Source organism: Limulus polyphemus, unplaced genomic scaffold, assembly GCF_000517525.1.
Source record: "Limulus polyphemus unplaced genomic scaffold, Limulus_polyphemus-2.1.2 Scaffold881, whole genome shotgun sequence".
Taxonomy (NCBI): Eukaryota; Metazoa; Arthropoda; class Merostomata; order Xiphosura; family Limulidae; genus Limulus; species Limulus polyphemus.
In genome coordinates, this window is record NW_013666491.1 from 116,261 (window position 1) to 140,194 (window position 23,934).

At 32.1% G+C, this 23,934-nt stretch overlaps 1 protein-coding gene across 1 annotated transcript in view; it reads left to right on the forward strand.

Annotated features, from left to right (window-relative positions):
• Positions 1–23,934, forward strand: part of LOC106461021 (protein timeless homolog) — an 82,080-nt gene that overhangs the window by 42,646 nt on the left and 15,500 nt on the right. Inside the window, exons 14-16 of the mRNA XM_022387829.1 lie at positions 6,730–6,889; positions 7,356–7,436; positions 12,917–13,014. Of these exons, the coding sequence (XP_022243537.1) occupies positions 6,730–6,889; positions 7,356–7,436; positions 12,917–13,014 (339 nt within the window). The remainder of the gene's footprint in view (positions 1–6,729; positions 6,890–7,355; positions 7,437–12,916; positions 13,015–23,934) is intronic.

Here is a 23,934-nt window from a genome sequence, read left to right on the forward strand (position 1 = left end):
CTTACAAAATATTTTGTTTTATATCCTCCATGTGCAAAATTTGTAAAGGCTTAGCAACCTATGTCAAACACCAACCGAGTACAAAGGTCGTAACTAAAAGAAATAATTGTTTGCTTTACTTGTTTAGTTACTGTTCTACGTTTTAGGAAAAATATGTTTAAGAACTTATTTCAAAATAGCAATAATCTATATACATATATAATGTATAGTAATTCAAATTTTACAAAATACTAGTCTACTAAAACACTAACTCTGAACAAGGTTGGTCAATTTGACCTACCTCATAACCACCAAAAAAAAAATCGAGATAAATTGAAATTACCCCTTTTTTTCTTTCTGGAATGACTTCGAATTGTAACATGAAACTACATTTGTTTATACTAGTAGCTTTAAACTCGTAACAGTATACATCTATTTATAATTAAATTTTATTGTTTTTTTGCCCTTTGAATTGTATCTAACTACTATTCGTGCCGTTATAAGTTGTAAATCACTTTGGGAACATGGAGCTCACGTTATGCTATCGAATTACATTACTCACGAGCTGCTCGCATCTGTGCCTTGTGAAATATTTTTATTATGGTATTACTATTATTTATTTTACCTTAACTAACCAAAAGAGATCCCTGTTTTTACATTTAGTTACTTTTATAGTAATAAATAAAGAATAAATGTGAAAAACAAGAAATAAAGTACTTACTGGGGTCTTCTTTCATCTTGCTGTCAATTGTCGATGACACTTAACCCTGCTTTTTTTGTACTAATGGTAGTAATGCATTAAATGATTTTTATTTAATTAGATAATGCACCAAAGAACATAGAATAATAACATGCAAAAAGTAGACAATTCCCCCAACTATCTAAATTTTTCTGGCTTTCTAACTATGTGACAAGAACCATTACAAAATCATACAAGCTAGTAGTTATCTTTCTTATAGGAACGAAGTATGTTCTAACAGTGAAATTGAAGATTGTTCATTCAGAAAACAACATTATATAATCTGTCATTTGATAGATGAAACCTTGGCTTTCTATTGGTTATAGACAATATAGAATTAAACATAAGAGAGAACTACTAACAAATCCTGAAAGAGAGGATGTGAGAGGTGGGTGTGACAATGGGGCTCTGATTTTCTATTTGCTGACTCTGTAACCAAACAAAATATGGTTTGTCTGAGCAATAACGATTTTATAGCAACTATTTTACATTAAATTTTGTACTTATTGGAGGGGTGGTGGATAAAATAGAGAAGAGGAGATGCCTATTGAAAATGTGTCACACAAGAGGAAATTCAGGATTTTTTAAATATTGCCTTATAAAATTAAGAACTTAACTTATATACTATTAAAATATGGATTATTAGCTAAGATTTTATGCCCATTCCTTTGACTCCTCCCTTTCCATTTTAAGGGAGACACCTTCGAGCCAATATCTTGTTCTCTTCCTCCCCTCACTATATATGTTCATGGGTCAGTATGCCTTGACCTCCATGTAATATGGGAGTCCATGTTATGGCTAACCATAGTTCTGCATTTCCTTTTTTTGTACTCCTGGCAGTTGGATACTCTTCTGCCACTGTGGGATTTGTATTTCAATTATTTGATAATGTTTTCACAAGCTCAATTTTTCCACATCTGCCTCGCATTATCCTCCTTCCTTTTTTTCTTCCCCATGATTCACCTTCTGTATGAGACTCTTTATCATTTCCTTGAGGGATTTTTGGTGAAGTCTTGTGTCCTGCCTTTTCCACACTTGCATTCTTGTCCTCTTCTGCCCTTTCCCTATGAACAAGGCTTCTTTGTTGTTGGTATCTCTTGGGTTGGAACACCCTTTTGTCCCATGTGCGTTTATCCCTTACTTCCTTACAGGAGTTTTTGGAATCCCAGCAGTTTGATTCTCTTCTGCCTCTGTGGGGTTTGATTCCAATTCTTTGATAATGTTTTCTCAAACTCAATTTTTCTGTATCTGCCTCACAATATCCTCCCTCCTTTTTTTTTTCCTTTCCGTGATTCATCTTCTATCTGAGACTCTTCATCCTTTCCCTGAGTGGTTTTTAGTGGAGTCTTGTCCCTTGCCTTTTTCCACACTTGCATGTTTGTCCTTTTCTGCCCTTTACCTACGAACAAGGCTCTTCTGTTGTTGAGACACCCTTTTGTTACATGTGTGTTTCACTCTAACCTTCTTACAAGAATTGTGCATGGCTCCCTTTTTAAGACATAATGTTTTGGGGGGGTTTTCATTGATTCTTTGAACACCCTTTTGTTCCATGTGCTTTTACCCCTAACCTCCTTACAAGAATTGTGCATGGCTCTCTTTTTAAGATATAATGTTTTGGGGGTTTTCATGACTCTTTTGGAGACCATAGCAAAGTTTGCACACCTCCCATTCCTCATTTGCTTCACATTTGCCTCAATCTCTTCCTGAACCTGTTCCCATGTCTTGTCCCCATCCTTCCTTTCCTTTACCAGTGACTGCTACTCAGATTTCCAAGGTTAACCATCAGTTTATTCATTGATGGCTTCAGTACCCCCAGTGGTCATGGTAACTACATGGTGGGGTTAGGCTTATGCTCTTGGCCACTTTGTGCGAGTCCTTCACCACTGACCCTTCGGTTCTGCGGGTTCTTTCTAAAGGACTTCTTTTTTGTTTTAGTTCCTCTCCTCTTCTATCTATTTATTCAATATTCTTCCCCCTCTCTTCAGGATCCTGTTTCCAGCTAGCATCTTTCCAAGGCAGTTCTAGATCTTTTTCACAAGGGCATTATAAAACAAAATCTTTCTCAGCCAGTTTCCTATTCCCATTTGTTTATAGTCCCCATGATGACTGTGGATTGGTGCCCAGTCATTGTTCTCTTTTCCTTAATCTGCTTCTTAGACCGTCCTCGATTCACCATGGAGTTCTCCCTATCTCTTTGATGGGCTTTCACTCCTGATTTTTGGAAGACGAAGTTAGATATCTCAGATGCTTACCTTCACATTCTTATCTCTCCAGCATCCTGGAATTTTATTTGTTTTATCCCTTGTGGTTATGTCTACCAGTTCTAGTCTAGCTTCAGCTCCCTACGTTTTTTGTCAGGTTGTCAAAGCCTATCCCTGTCTTCTCCATTCCAAGGGCCTTCATTTCCACCATTACATGGATGACTGGCTGCTTCTGGCTCCTTTGCAGGCCACCTCTTCCCTTCACAGTAAGTTTCTTCTTCAAGAGGCTGAACATGTAGGTTTGCTGGTCAAGGTAAATAAGTCATTTCTCTCCCCTACTCAATATCTTATTCCTCTCAAGATATTTTTCAATTCCTGTCTCAGCTGGGCTCACCCTTCTCTCCTTTCACCTGTGATCTATGGAGCTCTGATTTGGACCATTTCTTCCTCCTCTTCTCGAACTGCATGAGAGGTTTTATCTCTTTAGGGATGTTGGCTTCTTTGGAGGGCTCTAATTCCTCTTGATCAAGCGTACATATGATCTCTTCAGTGGGCCTTACGAGATCAGTGGAACCTCATTTGGAATCCCTTGTGTGCTTTCTATCCATCTCCCTCCTTCCTTTCATGTGGACTTCCCTGGTGGTTGGACAGAGAAAACACCACAGTGGGTGTTCCTCTTCTTTCTCCTCATCTGGAGGTGCAACTCTTCATGGATGCTTCTCTTTTGGGTTGGGTGCATATCTGGACATACAGGAGATTACAGGAAATTGGTCTATTGATGATTCATCTCTGTATATCAATCTCTTGGAATTGCTCACTGTCTGTCAGGCTTTGGTTCCGTTCCTCCTCTCTCTCTGGAACCGGTCATCTCAATGGTTGTCTCATATATCACTTAGCAAAGTTTGTTTTGTGTCCATAGCTATCACATTCGCTTGTTGGCATGTCATATACCGGATACCCTGAATCTGGTTGGGGATTGTTTATTGTGCCTTGACAAGATTCTCCACACATAGTGTTCTATCAACTCACAGATGATCAGCTGGTTGTGTTTCCAATGGAGCACTTGAGTACTGGAAGCAATTGCCATCAACCTGAATTCCAAGCTTCATAGGTTTTGGTACTCAGTTTCACATAATTTGGCTGTAGCTGTCGTTGCCCTCAGACAGGATTGGGGACCTCTACCTCTATGCCCTCCCCCCCCCCCCATCTGTCTTTTTCCTTGTATCCTCACTGTCATCCAAACCACTCTGTGTTACGTCCTCTTGGTGGCACCACTTTGGCCAGTGCAGCCATGGTTTCCATTTCTGTACCTGCTTCTACTGACACCTCATCTTCCCCATCCTTCTCAGACAACCTCCATCAGGTGTGCTACATCCTTCCATTCCAACATTCTGACTTCACTTGTGGCTTTTGTCTGGTCCATTACTGGATGGGCCAGTCTTTCCCCAAGGGCTGCTTCTCTGATTTCCCGTTACGTTTGCCCTTCCTCCAGGTCAGTTTACCAATGCAAGTGACATGTTTACTGCCATTGGTCTTCTCATCATGATTTTTCTCTGTCCCATCCTTTCTGCCCTGCGCCTAACTTCCTTTCTTACCTGACTTTTCGACAAGTGGCTTTTGGTATTCACCATTGCTGGTTATCACATGGCCATGTCAGTCATTTTCTGTTTCACAAGATGTTTGACATACCTTCACTTCTCTGGTTCTTACCCTATTGTTTTGTTTCTTCTTTGCCATCCCCATGCCCTACTTCCCTCCCCATTGGAATTTCAGTGTTGTCCTTTATGCTGTTACATTTCCTCCCTTCGAGCCCATGTCTTCCTGTTCCTTATATCATATATTTTTAACCCTATTGCCATGGGTATCCTTTACTGTGCATGACACAAGTTTTTGTGTCTTTCATTCAAAATTTTATTAAACTACTTTTTGTTTATGTTATACCAATTAGTATAGCATAAAACCATAACTAATAATCCATATTTTAAGAGTATATAAGTTTTAAGTTCTTAATTCTATAAGGCAATATTTAGAAAAATCATGAATTTCCCCTAGTGTGACACGTGACACATTTTCTCTAGGTATCTTCTCTTCTTTATTTTATCCACCACCCCTCCAGTAGCCACGAAATTCAACATAAATTACTCACTATAAAATCTTCATTGATTCATATGGTACTTCTTAAAGTACAAAATTGTTCTTCTTGAATAAATACATTAATTATGCAAAGATAACTTTGTAGTGTTTACTTCACATTTTATATGGTTTCAGGTTTAGTTTTTTTATTAATTAAGTAGGATTGATGCTTAATTATTATTATTTATTGTGTGTGTATTTTATTTTGAACCATTTGTGAACTAAGGGAAAAGCAGGATTCCTGTGTATATTGTTTATTAACATGAGTGTAGAAATATGAATACACTTAATTTCTGATGCTAAGTTATATGCTTTAATTTCTATGTTAGTTACTAATGATGCATTGAATCAGTGAAATAATGGTGATCTAAGGGTTGAAAAAAAACAACAATGGTACAGAAAAGATTATTTCTTAAGATATCTTTTTAAAAAATGGTGTTGATGTCTGTTACTTATGCAGGCCTATATACAGAATGTTTGAAAGGGGGGGGGGGGTTCTAATTTGAGAGATCAAATGCCAACACATATTCTGAGGAGCACAATCAGCATGCAAAGTATGCTAATACTATGGAGGCCTGGGGAAATGCCCTCCCAGAAAATTTGTAAAAAATAAGTGCTATGAGATTAAATCTGGAAGCAATGTTGCATGAAATATAGCTTAAACAATTGTATGGCTGTTCATATAAAATCCATAAACATCTAATGAAAAGTTAACAAGTCATCATTCTGTTTTATTATATTGAAGTACTGTACTATCTACATGCAGAGTAGTTATTAATTGTTAAATTATATTACTAATTTAAACAACTCTATATAACAATAGTATATTAGCTATTTCAATAATTGGCTGTCATATACTTACATGTATGCACTACTGGAATAATGTTAGCATACTCCATTCTTCTGGGGTGCTTTTCCAAATAATTTACATACAGTTCCAATGATATTGCAGTGTCATAATGATTATTTACTAAATGTAGAGTACTCAGTCTTTCTGTTGTTTGTGTAAACCTCAAGTAATTATTCAACCAGTAGATAATAGATGTCAAACATTCACATTAACATGAACTTAGTGGCAGTGTGGCAAAGAGTTTCAGTAATATAAAGATGTTTGGTACACTGAAACATACTTTTAAGCAGTCAGCCAGTATCTGAGGCCTGTCCTGGAGAAGTATAGAAAACCATTTCTGTCTTCCATCGATGAAGTTCTTCATAAAAAATATCAGGATTTGACAAATCTTCCCTGTAAAAATTTGTTTTTACTTACTGAACACCCCCTTCCCCCCTTTATGTATAGTCTGGTTTTGAAAATTTAATTTTCTGGAAGTGAAATAACTTTTTACTTGAAAGAGTTTAATTAAAACGTTTTTACTATCAGTTACAAAGTAATTACAAAGCAAAACTGCCAGTCAAAAATAAGTGGAGCAACATACAAAATGTACTGACAACTGCTAACTGCTGATCCTTAAATTTAAGGTTTAAAGTTTGACTTTTTCTGATAAGCTGTAGAATTTTTGTTCTAGTAATAAGGATTCTATAAATTTTGTGTTGTATTAAATGAAGCCTATTTATGTTGAATTTTAAAATTTCTTAAATTATGCATTAAGTATTTTTAGTTGTACAAAACATAAAATGAGCATAAGAATTTGAAAATATTTATTTTATTTTTGTTTTAAGGTGACATCACTAAATCACAACAGCCTAGTGAGGATCAGTTGGAGAAAGAATGGGAAGATGTGTCGGGAGATCTGTCTGCTGTCTTACAGGGACATAAAAGAATAACTAGTGATGTTACGCCATTTGATGCAGCCAGTGAAAAGAGCCTCGAAGATCAAAAGTAAGATTTATTTCATATTATAAATGTTACTTAGAACCATCATTGAATAGAATATTGTTACAACTTTGCCAGAGAAAACAAATTGCAAGTTTATATGGCTTTTGACTTGAGTATTACAAGTATAGTGAAATTATACAGAGTTAAACTGATATGTTTTTCAAAACCTAGTATATAACATGTTTAAGGTTTATAATTTTTAGTATTAGGTATAGCTTTGGCACAATGATCAGACATTTTTCTGGATAAATGCACTTTTTATAAGTCAGTTTTATTTATATCACATTTAAATCACCAACAGGAAAAAAAATTAAGTTTTCAAAAAATTAAATCATGATGATGAATATTTTCATAAATCTTAAAATGTGCAAAATTTATGATACTGTACAGATATTTATATTAAGTGAGAAATTAAAGAGTTTTTATATATATAAATATTTAAGTACAACTTAAGCTTTTTTTTTATAAGGGGCGATGCAGTGATAAAAATTCAAAGAGTACTTCGAGAGAATAATGCAGCAGAGTCTGTAGCTCTCTATCGAGCAGCAAGGTAAAATATTTTTTTTATCATTGATTGTGTAAGTGCATAAAATTATCAAAAAATTTATTCTAACCTCACATATGATTTGTATTTTATTATAACCCTTTTTTTAACTTTGAAATACTTAAAGAATTTATGAAAATCAAACCTTTGTTTAGCTACGGCATAGCAGCTTATAGAATGGCTGCTAGTTTTTTCCAGTACGAACTTTTAGCTCATAGCTCTATCTCTTTACTAATTTGAGATCTAATTGCAGCTGTGGCTATTGAGGATTCCCTCTTGTTTTTCATTTACATGATGTGCTAGTATAATTATATACACTACAAAACATTTTCAAAACAACTATATTTCAGCATGTTGCCATCATAACAATTGCATAAAAATGATTGAATAGCTTTTATTATAAAACTATACATTGTATGATTATGAATTAAAAAGTGTTTATGGTGAACCATATAAATGTTTAGCATGGCTTTAAACAACAATTAGTAGAATACAGTGGTGATAATCTGTTACAAGGGCCAGTTCTCACGTGTATTTTCAAACATTATAGCAGGTTCCAAAGTACAAGAACCCTTTACATTTAACAGGATATATTGAGGTGTAAAACCAGTAAATTGAATATGATATATTGAAGTGTAAAACCTTTAAACTGGTAAATGGGAAAAACTTTTTTTTTAACTTTTTTTACTTCTACTTGGATGAAAAATCACTCGCTTGACAGCAGAAGTTTGTTTTTACCACATTTTTTGTAGTAAAGCTGTTATGAGTTTCAAACCAGAGGTGTGAAGAAATGAGAAATATTTCTTTTAGGTTATGAAATGTGAGGTTATTTATGTCCTTTTGTAGCTTGATTGATTTAATTTGTTTTACTAATACTGGTAATGAGGGGGAGAGGGAATGAAATGTTCGAGTAGCATTTCTTATAAAGGCATTACTTATTGTCATTGTTAATAGCTAATATGGTCATCTAAGTATAATTACTTATAAGTTACTAACAGAGTTGAAATCCTGTCAATATTTATCAGTACCCAGTACTTAGACTTATTTTAAAATTAGTACTGAGTACTGAGACTTATTTGATCTACTTTTCATCCATTTCTCATACCTTCTATCACACTGTCAGATAACAGACATGTCACAGCTCACAGAATCTTAACAATCATTAAATATTCAAATGAACCAATATTAGGCCTAACAACATTAATTATTGTTGGCAACACTATGGTCAGAAGTTATATAACAGCTTTGATGTCAATCATTATTAAAGTAATCAGGTGGTCTCATCTGGCTGTTTGATTTGTATGATTGGTAAATAACGATAAATATATTCAAATGACATATTTTATCCGTCCTTGATATTAATGTGTATAATGTCCTTTTGTCAATAAATGGCATGAGAAGCAAAAAAAAAAACATTTGAGGTAAGTTTACAATTATGAAATTTTTAATTTAGTTGCTTGTCAAAACAATGGTTGTATGTATTTTTCTTCAATAAACTATATCATAAATTACATATATGAGTAAAATCCTTTGTTTTAGGCACATATGAAAGTACATTTTTTCTTAAGAATTTTAACCTCTGATTACTAGGATAAAAACTACTCAGTAATTAGTAACTGTTCATGATGGAAAGTTTATATATATAGGCACACATGCGTACATGCATAAATTATTTGCTTGAAAGTGTGAGTTTAAGTTTATTGACTTTGAGAATAGTACCATGTACTGTGTACCAAAGATAAACACAACAAAGGTATGTAGAACTGTATATCTTTTTTTTCTTTCATTTGTTATAAAAACAGGTGGAATTTATTTTGAATACTATTATTCATACTTTTAGAAATATGAATTAATTTATCCATACTGGTTAAGTATCCTATAAATTCACATATTTCAACTAGCTGTAATAAAGCCTGTGTGAAGTGTCTTTTTTCTATGTTTTGTTAAAATGATTTCTGATTGTTGGATATACATGCTGCAATTTTCAAATATGGCTGAAAATAATTACAAAACTAGTTTGATTGCTAAAATTCTGGATATCCAGGCCTCCTAATGTGTCTTATTTTCCTAATTTTCCCTGTTTTTATGAGGCTCCCTAGTTTTCCCTTATTTTTATGTAAAAATCCTATTTTCTTTCTACTATTTTGGTTTAGCTCAACATGAAATACAAAATTTGTCACAAAAACACATAGTTGTATTATGAGTGTAGATTAACTGCCCCGATTATTAACTTAAGATAGCAGTGTGTTTCAGATAGTTTGCATAATTTATATCTTCTTGGTAGCATCAGACAGATATAAAATTTACTAAGATAAGCTAATTGTTTTCTCTGCTTTCTGATAAGTCACTTTAGAGTTAACATAATCTTCATCTCATTGAAGAATAATTGAGGGATAATCAAATGCTCCTTTTGCCCAACACATTTTAAGTTTTCAAGTTGAAGCATGTACACCAGCTTTTCTTAAGTTGTTCTTTTTTGTCATGGCTAATGTTTGTGTAAGTTTTAGCTGCACAGTGTTTGATTTTTTTGTGTGTGAAAGTGTGCATGTCTCTGACAGTTGTGTCCTGAAATAGCTAGACCCTAATAATTTTAAAAGACATTATTATTTTCAAATTTCAAGGTAATCTAACATACATGCACTTGGTGTTGTATTGCTTGTGTAATATATGTGTACATAGCAGTGTTGCTTGAGACTTGCATCTTTAACAAGCCTTATATTTTCAGAGCAATGTAGAAAACTAAAAATATGATTTTAGCACCAAGGCTAACCTGTGCAGACAGCAATGTTCATGAACTTTCTTGTTGGTGTCAACTATTGCCAAATGATCAGTTTCTGTAGTATTTGTCAAAAGAAAGTACTTTGTGATAATAGTAGCAAACAGCATCACTTGAAACATGCACAGGGAGATAAACACAAAGGATTGGCTAAGGTGAAGCTTAGTTCTAATTATCAAAAACTGTCCTACAGAAGAGAAGAGAGAGTGGAAACAAATACAGCAGCAGTACACTTTGTGTCAGTTCTTGCTTATCTAGCTTTCAGATTTAGAAGAAACTATTGAAATTCAGATTTGATTTAAGAAAAAAAAGATTAGGTGTAGATATTTAGGGACATTTCTTAATTTCCCTGAAATGGGTTCGAAGGCTGCCTTGAGGGTTCATCTGTTTTAACCACTCCCACAGTAGTGTTTTGTCTGTCAGTCAGTCAGTAGATACTAAAATGATGTTATATAAGGGACCCTTAATGTTGCAATTTGTACTGTCATGATATCAATAATGTGTATATGCCATAAATCACAAGAAGAATTACACACTCTGTAGGCTACAACACAACATGAAATGTGAATTTCAAAAGCAAGAAATAATAATAATTGTTATTCTTAATTTTGGTTTTATTTATTCTTGAAACATTACAATTTTGGAGGCCTTGTGGAAGTACATCTAGTGCTCTAATAGCTATGTAAAAGCCCCCCATTGGCACAGCGCTATGACCGTGGACTTACAATGCTAGAAACTAGGTTTTGATACCCGTGGTGGGCAGAGCATAGATTGCCCATTGTGTAGCTTTGTATTTAACTTCAAACAAACAAACAAAAAAGCTATGTAAAAGTAGGTAGTTGCGTTAAAACATGCAGGTAAGTACCTACTTTAAAAAAAATGTTGCCCTATTAAAGACTCTACCTTGCTGAGGGACCTCTTGGAAGGCTTGGGATATCCTAAACTGCTTTTAGTCCCATCAGACTGAATTTAGAATTAAAGATGAGTAAGATGTTTTATTACTAAGGACTTTCTAAAAACAAGCAAATTTCTAAAGTATGAAACTTTTAATTGCTTATAATATGAATATTTTAATGTAAATTAATGGGATTAGCTTTTCTCATTTATTCATAGTTTTTCTAAAATGAAATTTCATAACTGGCTTTACATTTGTCTTTCCCTCTAATATAATAGCTTAATTTATGATAAATATATCTGTGCATCTTTGCACATTTAAATCTTTTATGTTCTTTATTAAATTGCATTTAGATCTGTTGATAATATATACAGATGGATTATGATAATTACACAAGTTTCACTAAGAAGAGTTAAAAATAGTAAAGCTTCTTGGGATCAAGATTTGTATTGTATGAGCATATGAATAAAACTGAGTTTCTTTAAACAAAAAGTATATTATTTGCACTCAAATAATAAAACTTTAGATTGCTGCTTTTTTTATATTTGTCACTGGTTCTTGTACTGTTCTTATGTGTAAACTTTTCAAAAGTCATTTGAAGTAGTACATTGTGTTCTTAATGTTTAAAAGAATATTGTAAAATGCTTCAAAATGTTTATTGATTAGGTTTAGTAAATGTGATGAAGTATCACCTATGACAGAAAATGTTTATATTGATATTTTTAATTAGGTCCAGAGATAGCATAAGATGTAAATTATAGAGAAGGCTCAATTTCAGTAAGCCAGAATCTTTATATACTAGGTATAATCCTTGTTCTTGATCCAGCCAATTACATGCAAGCACAGGTTTTGTCAAAGTATGTAAGGAAACCAGGTGGGGTAATGAGACTGACTAACTGATTAATAAGACACTGATTACTTTTGAATAAACTGATTCTTTAAAGTAAAAATTAAATTTAGATATTTTTATGGGGAATGTACAGTTAATATGTATTTAGTTGAGAAATGTGACCATATCATTAACACTATTCAAAAAATGAAATTTAATACTCTTCTTACACACATTTTGAACATGTGTTTGCACAGAAGTTATTATAAAACTGTGTTTATAGAAATAATATTTTATAGTGGAAATGTAGAAAATATAATATCTAGACAAGTGTTGTAAGTGTTACTTATAGCAAAAATTAGCACTTAGAGTTGCCACTACCTCTGTTATTATAAGATATAAAATTGTTTTTAAAGTGCTTGACAGTCAGTTGGGCTACTAGCTAAAATTCTCACACTTGTGCAAGAAAGTAACATGAGAGCTAACAGTAAAGATGTAAAGTTTTACACAAGTAAGAAATTTTGTACTTGCATACATAGATTTGTTACATGCCTTTTTCTCAAACACAGAGAAGGCACTAATTGCTGTACATCAAAGTTCTAATTGGTGTATGTGTATACATTTCTTTTTGTTATAAAAATAATTTTTGCTTTGATTACAGACATACATACAAAGATTACTTATATTTCCTTCTTTAAAATATATAACATATTGTTTTGACTTCATTGACTTTAAATTTTGTCTGTATCAGCACCTTCCTGTTAATAAGACAGGTCTATCCGAATCTAGGTAGCAAGGAAAGAGAAATGTACATTAAATGTTTAAAAAAATAGGTGTCAAGATCTAGGCAAGGTTAGCAGATTATCTCCTAAATCATAATTATATAATTATGCTGTAAACTACAATGTTGAACAATGGAGTTCTTTTATACTTAGAAATTCTGTGGAAACTAATTTAAATATTCTAAGAAAATTACTTTCATATAGAGAATTGTGGCCAGAAGGCAATGTTTTTGGAACATCCAATATGAAACCTGAGGAAGAGTTTATGGCTTTACGAGAGATCTTCTTCACATCAATTCCAGGTAAGTACACTAAATGAACACTACTTTTAAAATATTTTGTTTCATGTATTGATTTAAAGTAGATAAATGTATTACTTATGTTGAGAGCAAGAAGTGAATACTACTTAAATTATGGTTAATCAGAAGTGAAGCCTGAACCTATGAAAAAAATGTGAAAGGCTATAGTGTATCAACAGAAATATATCCTGCAGTTATAAGGTCATTTTGTTTATTTGTGTGCTCTTTATGTTATAATTGGCATTAAAACAATATGCCATTTTAATACTGGAGTTGTTAACATAAGGTACATTAATTTTTCATTGTCATCAAGATTTCTATGTAACACTACTAATATAACAGTGAAACAAGAAAAAGGAAGTCAAATTCTGAAGAAAAATCTTGGAAAATTGGAAAATTTTCTAAAGCATTTTTGCAGCAACAAAAATGATAAGATAAGCTTGTCTTTGTTGTTACATGTCTAACCTCCACATTAGCCTATAGTTTATTTTATTTATATGTGACATTAAATCCCATAATTCTTGGAGTAAAAAGTGAAGTGCGTCAGTAGTGCGTGTATTATATCTACAAAGTACACCTAAAAGAAAATATGCTTCACACAACTATTTGAAATGAATATTAAATTTAAGCACTTTATAATGCTGCTGATTGTATTTTGCACTAACAGGTTTAGAAGTTTATTGTAAATGGTGGATTGAAGGACATGAGTCTTTCTCAGAATATAAATTTCACTCTGGTGATCATGATGAATTAAGGACAATGTGAGATGCAAGACAATTACACAGACACAATGATACAAATGTGTTCTAATATTTCTGTGTTGTGGAATACTGGAGTTCAATTCATAGCATTACAGCACTCTGTTGGCAGTTTTTCAAAATTGATTTTTTTATATAGTTTCATGATCTCTATGATGGTTTCCTCTAAGGATATTGGGATCTGAAATGTTGATACTTATTCCATCTGTTTCATTAGTATGTGTTTTTTATAAAAAATAAATGGGTAACTTTGTATACTTTTCTTTTTAGTTGATATTTTCATTAAAGCTACTGCTGTAGTTGGAGGAGTTTATTGTTAAATATTAACTTTAGTAATCATTATTTCTAAAAAACTAATTTTTCTGCATACTGTTACTAAAATCTTTATTTTTTACATTAGAAAAATGCTCAACAATATTTTTTTTCACAAATTTGATTTTGATAAGTGTTAAAATTTGACTTTTTTCATTATTCCAAGTTAAAAGCAAATTTCTTGATAGTGTAAGGTATTTCTTGTAGTGAATATAAATATATATTAATGTGGGCTGAACTGGTAAATGTTTAAACATTTTTCTAAACTAATTTAAACCACCGTTTATATAGGGTGCTACTAATTTCAGTATAGTGAATTTCAGACTAAAGTTTGTAATTGAAAATTGGGTTTGCCTAAATGCTCAGATTATGAATGTTTGTTGAACTAAGATTTGAATAACATTATAGGCTTAACAAAGTATAAATATAAATATCAAAATATCTTACAAATGCACTGTAGCTGGTCTTAAATTTATAACACTTCAAACATTTATCATTTTTAAAAACAAAGTTGGGTGTAAAACAAAATCTGATTTAAACATGCAGGGGTTGTTCTAGGTAAGAAAAAAAAATCTGTATATTGTGATTTTATAGACCTATGTGTATGTATGCATATATAAGAATGTACTAGGAAGAATGATTACTTTATAATGCTGTTATAAAATATTCTGTATGAGAAATAATAAAATGTATTTTTTAGCTCAATATATATATGATTAGGGATTTGTTGACATGGAAACACGTATGCCTTCCATTAAGTATTGTAATACCACAGTTTTTTTATATTTCTCAATTGGGGGCATGTTTCAACAAGAAGTTTGAAGGATTCATATGCTGTATTTATGCATGCACCTTTAAATAGAGGTGGCGTAAAAATGTTTTGGATAAGAACTTCTGATAATGGTTAAATTTACTTTTCATTGAAATGTATATTAGGGATATTGGGCTAATAACTGAAATGGTAATGAGAAAAAACAGTTCTCTCAAATTCAGCATGATTTATTTTTACATTTACGTTATAATTTATGATGCTGTGGTATGACAGAATAAAAATAAAATTAACACTTGTAGTACTTGCAACATTTTTTTATTTGACATCTGATATTCACAAAAAATATGTTATTTTTTACAGAATGGTTTATGTTCAACTTAGTTACATATAGCTTTCATATTAATGGTAAATAATAAAAATTAGATTGGAGTCATATATTAACATTTTAATTTTAGTGGGTGACAGTTTCTCTGCATGCATTCATCCATAATCATGACTGTTCATGACAGGTAGAGATTGAAAACAAAAGTATGCATGTAAGAGAGTAAAATATAAATTTCTGTAATGATTTGAAATCATACATTTATATATTCATATCTATTATCACTTCTACTGTTTTAAGTTAAGTTTTCTATATAAGTAAAGTAATATATATATATTCTTTTGATAAAATACCAGGAAGCACTTTACAATATAATTTTTGTTGTTTGATTTGGTCATTTAGACTGAGCTATATTATGTCTGAAAGAAATAACTCATAAGCTGTACATTAGAATATAATTCATTTTCACATTCAATCATAAGCTGGCTATATTATATATATATGGTCATTGTGTGTGTTGGAGTTAAGTTTTCATGATTCTGTTTGTAAGATGTAAGTGGACATAGTATTTGAGAAAAAGTACACCATTGGTATTATTTATATATAAACTAATCTCTTTCATCCTAGACATGCTGTTATGAATAGAAATGTTTCAGTACAACACAAACAAATGGGATGTATTATACAGAGTGCTATATATTTACAAGAGTAGCTTAGTGATTTTAAAATTTAAGAACTGATTTAAGTGAATCTGAGAGAGTTTTATGACAAATCTCACCGCTACATTTTTACTTTTCTTTAAACCAGAGTACACAAACATAGTACCTCAACCTTCATTTAATGGTAAAATAATTAAATATGATGAAAAAACCCAAAAAATACTTATCTAACATTATCTCATTTCTGTTGCTACTGTTACATTTTCTCCCAGGAAGGAGCTTTAAACTGAGATGTTTGAGGAATACATGTTTTTTAAGGATATAAGTGATTGTTACATTTTTGATAAATGAGTATGGTATTCCAATCAGCAATATACATTCTGCAAAAACCCACAGTACAGGTAAGATAGGTCTTGTGACTAGTAAGTGTCATTTAACAGTCATAATATACACAGATTTTATATTTGATTTAAAGGTTGAAAATAACTCAATTAAGCTATTCATTAAAGTCCAAATGAAAAACCAACAATTTTGGAGATATGTGTTACTATCAGGTTTTACTTTGTTAAATTTGTAAGTATACTCTTTTAATTATGGGTGATAATTAGAGAAAAAGTTTTGTGAATGAGAATATAGTTTTAAGTATTAATTATTGATAATGTTGAAAATTACTACTGTATTAAGTCTGCTAATGTTGATGAAAGACAAAGAATACAACTGAGATTAATACTTTCAAACTGAGCTTTCTAATAACAATACTCTGCTCTTTTTATTTTCTTAATTTAATAACATTGATATAAAATAAATGTTCTTAAAATATTAAGTTTTGTTTTAGTGTATTATTTTCGCAATTTGCAGGAGCAGAAAAAATGCCAATCACTTTTTTTTTATGAATTGGCAACACATAATTTACTGTTACCATATGTCAGTTATATATAATCATACATTTTATATTTGTGAAAAGCTGAAAATTATTATTAGATGTGGAATACACTGTATACTTGAATAAATTATAAATGACTTAGTATTACCATTCTGTTTATAATTAAAAAGTGTTTGGACAGATAATTAAAAGTAGGCAGGTGTTTGGAATTGTATGTTCACAGGTTTAAATTGTTGACTCTTGAAAACATAAATTCTGGAATCAAAGTCATATGTATTATGGGCAGTTTAAAGAACTGAAATATAGTGGATGCACTCTTGTTTGCTGGTTTATTTCTGTTTACAAACAATGTAAGTATATGAGTGTGTGTGTGTGTGTGCTGAGTATCAAAGAGAGTATTTTGATTATTGAACAAAACAGGTCTGTGCAATACTTTTGTTTCTTAAATTTTGAATCTGTTTTGATTTTAGTGAATTACTGCAAAATTACATTTACTCTTAAATTAAACCCCAGTTTAACATGTCTTATGTCTATAAAGTACTTGTTTGAAAATAACTTCTTAGTCACAGTCAATAAAACTAGTCATTACTAGAACAAAAATATTGATTAAAAAATGTCTTCAAGTTTCACTATTGCTAGTTAAAACAATCTAGAAAAAGTAAAAAGATGACTGTGTTTCTTATTCTTAACACACACCTTTTCTTATTCTCATTAAACACATACCTTTGGCACAGTTGATTTAAATTTGTTACTAGAAAGACCCAATTAAAATCTAAATAAACTACAAAGTCCAATTATGAAACAGGTTTCTTCTAGTAAAGACATTTGATAAGATATAATGTAAAATATATTCAGTAGTTTTTTTTATGGAATTGTATTAATTTTAATGAATTTTGGTTACATAAGCTACTTCCTAGATTGCATTATTTTTTCTGGTGCGTATATCACCTAAGTATAATGAGAACTGAAAACTGTGTTCATAATTGTGTGATGATATATTATATTGTGAAAAAAATTAAAACATTGTATCCCTATCACAAAATATAACAAGTTATATGCAAGAAGAAGATTGTGATTCAATTCAAACAACCAATTTAAGTTATGATCCTACATGCCATTGCAGCCATTTTGTGGGGATGTCTTAAATTTATCAAGAAAATATAAATAATGATATACATGAAATGAAATATTATACAACTGATAAAATTTAACAATACAGTCCATCAGAAATAGCTTTCTGCTTTTGATGAGCTTCATAGTTTTCAATTTATATGAGATGCAATCCTGTCACTTTGGTATTCTAGAGAATTTTGAAGTACTATGTAAAAATAGCGTAAGAACCTGAGTCATGTTCCTTATGAACATCAAAGAACGAAAGGAAAGGCATGTATGTATCATGGATCTATAACTATGAAACTCAGCTGAGGACATTTTTATCCAATGTATGTGGAAGTAGTTCTTGTAACTGTGGATCTGTAAGAGCTTCTTGTGATGGGTCATGATACATATCATTGCTCTCCATGATATAATATAGTTTGTTTCCCATTTCATGTTGGGAACTTCTTTTTACTTTCACTGTTTTCTCTGATACTGTCAAGATGGAGACTTCATCCTTTTGTGGACTGTATGAAATGCTGCTGTTTCTTCTGACTTGACATTGGTCTGCATTACAAGATAATTTCTGACATCGATATATAACTAGTCCTAATAATGCAAAGATCACCAACAAGCAGACTCCAGATAATGAGAAATATACTGTTAAAGTTTTTGTTGAATGTCTTGATTTTTCTTGGACTTCTGCATGAATATTAATAGTTGGGGACTTGTATTGTTCTATTTGAGTTGAAGATATATTGTGTAGTTCTGTAGAGTTGTAGGGGCTTTCAGTTGTATTGGGTATTTTAGTTATGAAATTGTGTGATTCTACAATGTCTTGAACTGGTGAAGACTTACTAAAATAAGTTGAATTTATAATATTTTCGAACTCACTTGTAAGACGATAATTTTCAGTAGTTTTTATGGTAATATTTGTTGTTTCTGTTTGGACATCTGTTGTATTGATTATTGTATCACTAGCATAATTAAAAGGAAGAACAACTTTTTTATTGGGTTTAAATGATGGTGTAAAGTAATTTGGATTAACTAAAGATTGATTGTATGGTTGATTAAAATGTTTATAGTATGGTATGGTGGTGGTTGTATGTGCTTCTGAATTACTTAATGCAGTTAATTTCAAAGATGTCATCCTTACGTTAGATTGGCTTCTGTTCAGTTTGACTGACACCATTGTACTATACACAGGTAAAAATAGTTCAGAAGGCTTGATAGTATTTGATGGAAATTTTGTTTTCATATATGGTTTCTCAGTTACCTTCTTTTGGTTATTAGTTTCTGTTTTCTCTTTGGAAGAAGTCTCTTTCTTTGTGATAGAAAAGTCTTGTTTTGTTAGAAGCATAATTGGCTTGAACTGAAGCTGTACTGGAGAAGCACAACGAACATCATAACTTTGGTGAAATTGTATATTTGAAGTAGTGATCCATTTCTTTAGCCATAAGATTGACTGATTGCAGTGCCATTTGTTACCACTCATTTTTATAACTTTTAAGTAGGGGAAGAAAGATGGGAAATCAGAGCGCAGGTTGACCAGTCCATTGTGCATGATGTTTAGTTCTCTGAGATTACGCAGAGCCCGGAGGGTTTGAGTGGAACTGAGGATCTGGTGAGAAACGTTGGAGCTGTCATACATCTCCAAATTATACAGGCTTTTTAGCGTGTCAAAAACCAATTCATGAAAGTTGACTGTAGAAGAAATACGAGAAATCTGAAGAGTCTTGAGATGATTCAGTCCATCAAAGCACCTTACCCCCATTATTTTGATTTCATTCTGAGAAAGATCCAAAGTTTCAAGCTGGGAAAGTTTCTCAAACACACCAGCTGACAATGTTTTTATCTTGTTTGCTTGAAGATCAAGGCTTTTTAAGTTAAGAAGATCACAGAAGGCACGTTTGTCTAGGTGCTCAATCTGATTTCTCTGAAGATACAAGTGTTCCAAATTGATTAGTCCTTGAAAACTGAAAGATAGTATTGCTTTCAGATTATTCTCTTCAATATAAAGATAACGCAAGCAAGATGGTAAATTTGCTGGGATGGAACTCAGTTTATTTCCATTTAACCAAAGTCTGTTCAAAAATTCGAGCCTTCCCAAGGCATCATCTTCAATTTCTACAATGTTGTTATCATCCAAAACAAGAAGTCCAAGATATTGGTAACTTTCTAAGTCTCCAGTTCTGATGTAAGAGATATTATTTTTGGCTAGTCGTAAATCTCTTACAAATCGGGCTAAGGTTTGAGGCACATTCTGTATGCCAGTATTTGAGATATCAATATATTGGAGTCTGGAGCCAAAGAAGTCTAAGCGAGATAAAGTGGAAAGAGGATTGTTACTTAGGATTAGGTGAGCCAAGTTGGTTAAATACTGAAAGGCTCCCATTTCGATTGTAGAGATGTTATTCAATTCCAGGTTTAAGTATTGAAGTTTCTGTAATCCTGCTAAGCTTTTGACTGTAAGTCGAGGAATCTGATTGGCCCTAAGGTTCAGTTGTTCTACTAAAGACAAATCTCCAAAAGCATTATCAAGAGAGACGAGAAGATTAGAGGAAATATCCAAGTAACGTAATGCCAATAAACCAGCAAATGTTTTCATATTTAAATTTACAAGCATATTTTGACTTAAATCTAGGTGTTCTAATGTGTGTAGATTCAAAAACGTATCATTGTTAATGGTGTGGATCTGTGTTTGCTGTAGTCTGAGCTCTTGTAACTGTACCAATCCTTCCAGATCTTTGGAGGACAAGGATAGGATTGCATAGTTCCGAATCTCAAGCCGAATTACCATTTTTGATATGTCAGGATACACTTCCTGTAGCCCATTTCCCACACAGCTAATATACTGAAAATTTTCGTCACAAAAACAGGCACTCGGACATGCCATTGTTTTTTTTATTAGCATTATGAAAGCACTTAGCATAAGTGAAAACAAGGCCATTTTCCTAGTTTGTATAGCTTGGGGTCTTTCTTTGAAAACCATAATTAAAATTGTCCACATGCTATAAGTCTTGTTCAAAGTTTAAAGCAGTCGTTAAAATGAGATACACTGGTTAATTAAAATAGCATTTTCAGAGACCGTTTTTTTTACTAATATGGATTGTCGTTGAACGGTTCGTTTCCATTTTGGCTACAGTTTCAACTGATTAAAGACCTTGAAGTTAAATAGTTAGGTTTTTCAGAAGTTGGCAAACCATTTCCAGCTTGATAGCTATATGTTAATATGTAACGTTATCTATGCTTCACTTTGTTCAATAACGTATAACTTAAAACTGATCACTATTCCAGTTTTGCCTTTGCCTACTTTTCGTCAACTTGCGAGTTAACAGTTTCACCATTTGTGTCAGGTTATTTATAAGTTACTGGAGTCGCACATCTTTATTACAACGCTAGGTTTGCAGTAACAAGTTTGAGTCGCCCTGGAGACGATAACGGATGTTTATACACACACACACACCAAGCTTGATCAGTGAACCGAGTGTTTCTTCTAGTTCATCAAATATTAGATTGTTCATTGATCTCTTAGATTTTCTGTAGTCTAGAAGCAACTGGTTTTGTTGTTTGAACGACGTACGAGATTGGGTGATGAAGCGATCTCCACATTAAAGATCTGCTGAGCGATTACCTTGAACGGAACATAACTCGATCGGAAAATCAGCATTTTTAATCACTTTTGTTATTTGGTCTTGTGTTGAGGATAAAACAATTTCAGCTTTCCAAAGTAAGACACGGGATTGATTTAGATGATAAAAATTCTCTTCGTCCTCCGAATAGTTTCGTGTTACTGTACCTAAAAATAACAAAAACATTTAAGTAGTTTGCAAGTTGGAATTACACATACATGACCGATAATGCTTATATTCATTTTATATTTATAAGATTCGTGAATTATTGAACAGTTTAGAACTTTTACAACTAAAACTTAAAAAAAAACGTTCTTTTAATTTCCTTTTCGTGTTTTTTCTCCATTTTCAGAAATAATGAAGATATGGACTTAAGTTTCTGTCCAATCTTATTGAAATAGCTGTAAAAATAACGTTTTGCGTGTAGCAAAACATAAACTAATGGATTAGGAAAGAAAAAAATAGATTGTCCTTATTGTTCGACTGAAACTGTAAATATGAAGGGTAAGTAACAGTCCACAGGTGGTTAAACTGGCAGTGCACACGTTGCAACATGCATCAAAAAATAGATTGTCCTTATTGTTTGTCTGAAACTGAAAATATGAAGGGTAAGTAACAGTCCACAGGTGGTTAAACCGGCAGTGCACACGTTGCAACATGCATCAAAAAATAGATTGTCCATATTGTTTGGCTGAAACTGAAAATATGAAGGGTAAGTAACAGTCCACAGGTGGTTAAACCGGCAGTGCTCATGTTGCAACATGCATACAAAAAATAGATTGTCCTTATTGTTTGGCTGAAACTGAAAATATGAAGGGTAAGTAACAGTCCACAGGTGGTTAAACCGGCAGTGCACATGTTGCAACATGCATCAAAACGTACCGCATGAATGTATTATAAAAGCTTTGTCACCAACGATTCAGAATTCCAAAGATTCTACATTTTTTACTGAATCTGTATGTGAGAATCTTGTTCTAAGTCTACAAACGACACATGCTTTACTTATATTAAATTCTTAGGTTTTAGTTATGGATATCTTGCTCTTTCTGTATGAGCTTTATTCAGTTAAATCTAGTTGTCTGAGTGTTGAACCTGTGTTAGTTTTATCTAGTGTTTCTCTGCTTTTTGCTACTACTCTTTTTACAAATTTCTAACAACACGTGGTTGAGTTTTTTTCCAATAACAGTTTGATTTTAACAAAAATTCTGTCTTGATAAAAATTTCTCTTTGCCATTTTATATATATTTCTCATTCTTAGCTTAATGACAAGATATTCTAGCAGTCTGAATTGGAGTTCTTCTGCATCATCATCCATTCCCGGGATGAAGTACAACTAAAAATACTAGAATTTCTTGCCATTAAATTAAGAAAACCAACTCTTTTAAACAGAAGCTCAGAGCACTGACACTACATCTTCAGTTTTGAAAATGTAAAGAAAGAACAAAGTGTGAACTTAGGACGTCGAAAAATACAAACAATAGCAAATAACTTATATATATTTTTTATTGTTATCCATAATTTATAGTTACATGCAACAAGAAACTCGTTATATCATTGAGGATATATCACCTTGCTCTTTTAACCGTTTTTTCATCACCTGCTCCAGTATTCCCATTATAGTATTTACAAACCGAGTAGATAAAACACTAGACGTATATTTAAACAAATGATTGACAATTTCATAAATTTAAAATTTCTGTTCAGTAATATAACATGGACATAACCCTTTGTATGTTGTACTTGTTCACTGATAAATTGTCAACTGATATTGATAGCTGTTGGAATGGATGAAAGCTCGATTTTCAGCTGTAATAGTAACACGTGCTTTCTGTGCATAATTTTAAAACGATCACTGCATGCATGAACGATTGAATGATATATATATATATATTACCCATCCTAAACCAATGAAAAAGCAAGTCGTTTTGCAATCTGTATGCAAATAAAATGTATAGAAAAGAATCTTGCGAATGATTACTTCCAAGAGGTTGGTAGTGTAGAAGTTTTCTTATGAAAAACTGACGACTTCGTAAATGAGATTCTGGGTTGCTGCTACTGCTTGAACTGTTTGTGTTCATATGTAGAGTAACAATTGTTTCTACTAGCATTTCGGAGAAATTCAATTTTACACGAGCCATTCTTGATTGTACTCTTAAGATTTGTGAGAATAAAGTTTTTGCATAATTTGGAATTTTGGAACGCACGGCTTCGAGACGTTATCATCAGCGGTAATGTTTATCACATAGGTTGCTAAAAATATATAAAAAAATGAAAATGTTTATCACATAGGTTGCTAAAATATATAAAAAAATGGAAATGTTTATCACATAGGTTGCTAAAATATATAAAAAAATGGAAATGTTTATCACATAGGTTGCTAAAATATATATAAAAAAATGGAAATGTTTATCACATAGGTTGCTAAAATATATATAAAAAAATTAAAATGTTTCTCACATAGGTTGCTAAAATATATATAAAAAAACGAAA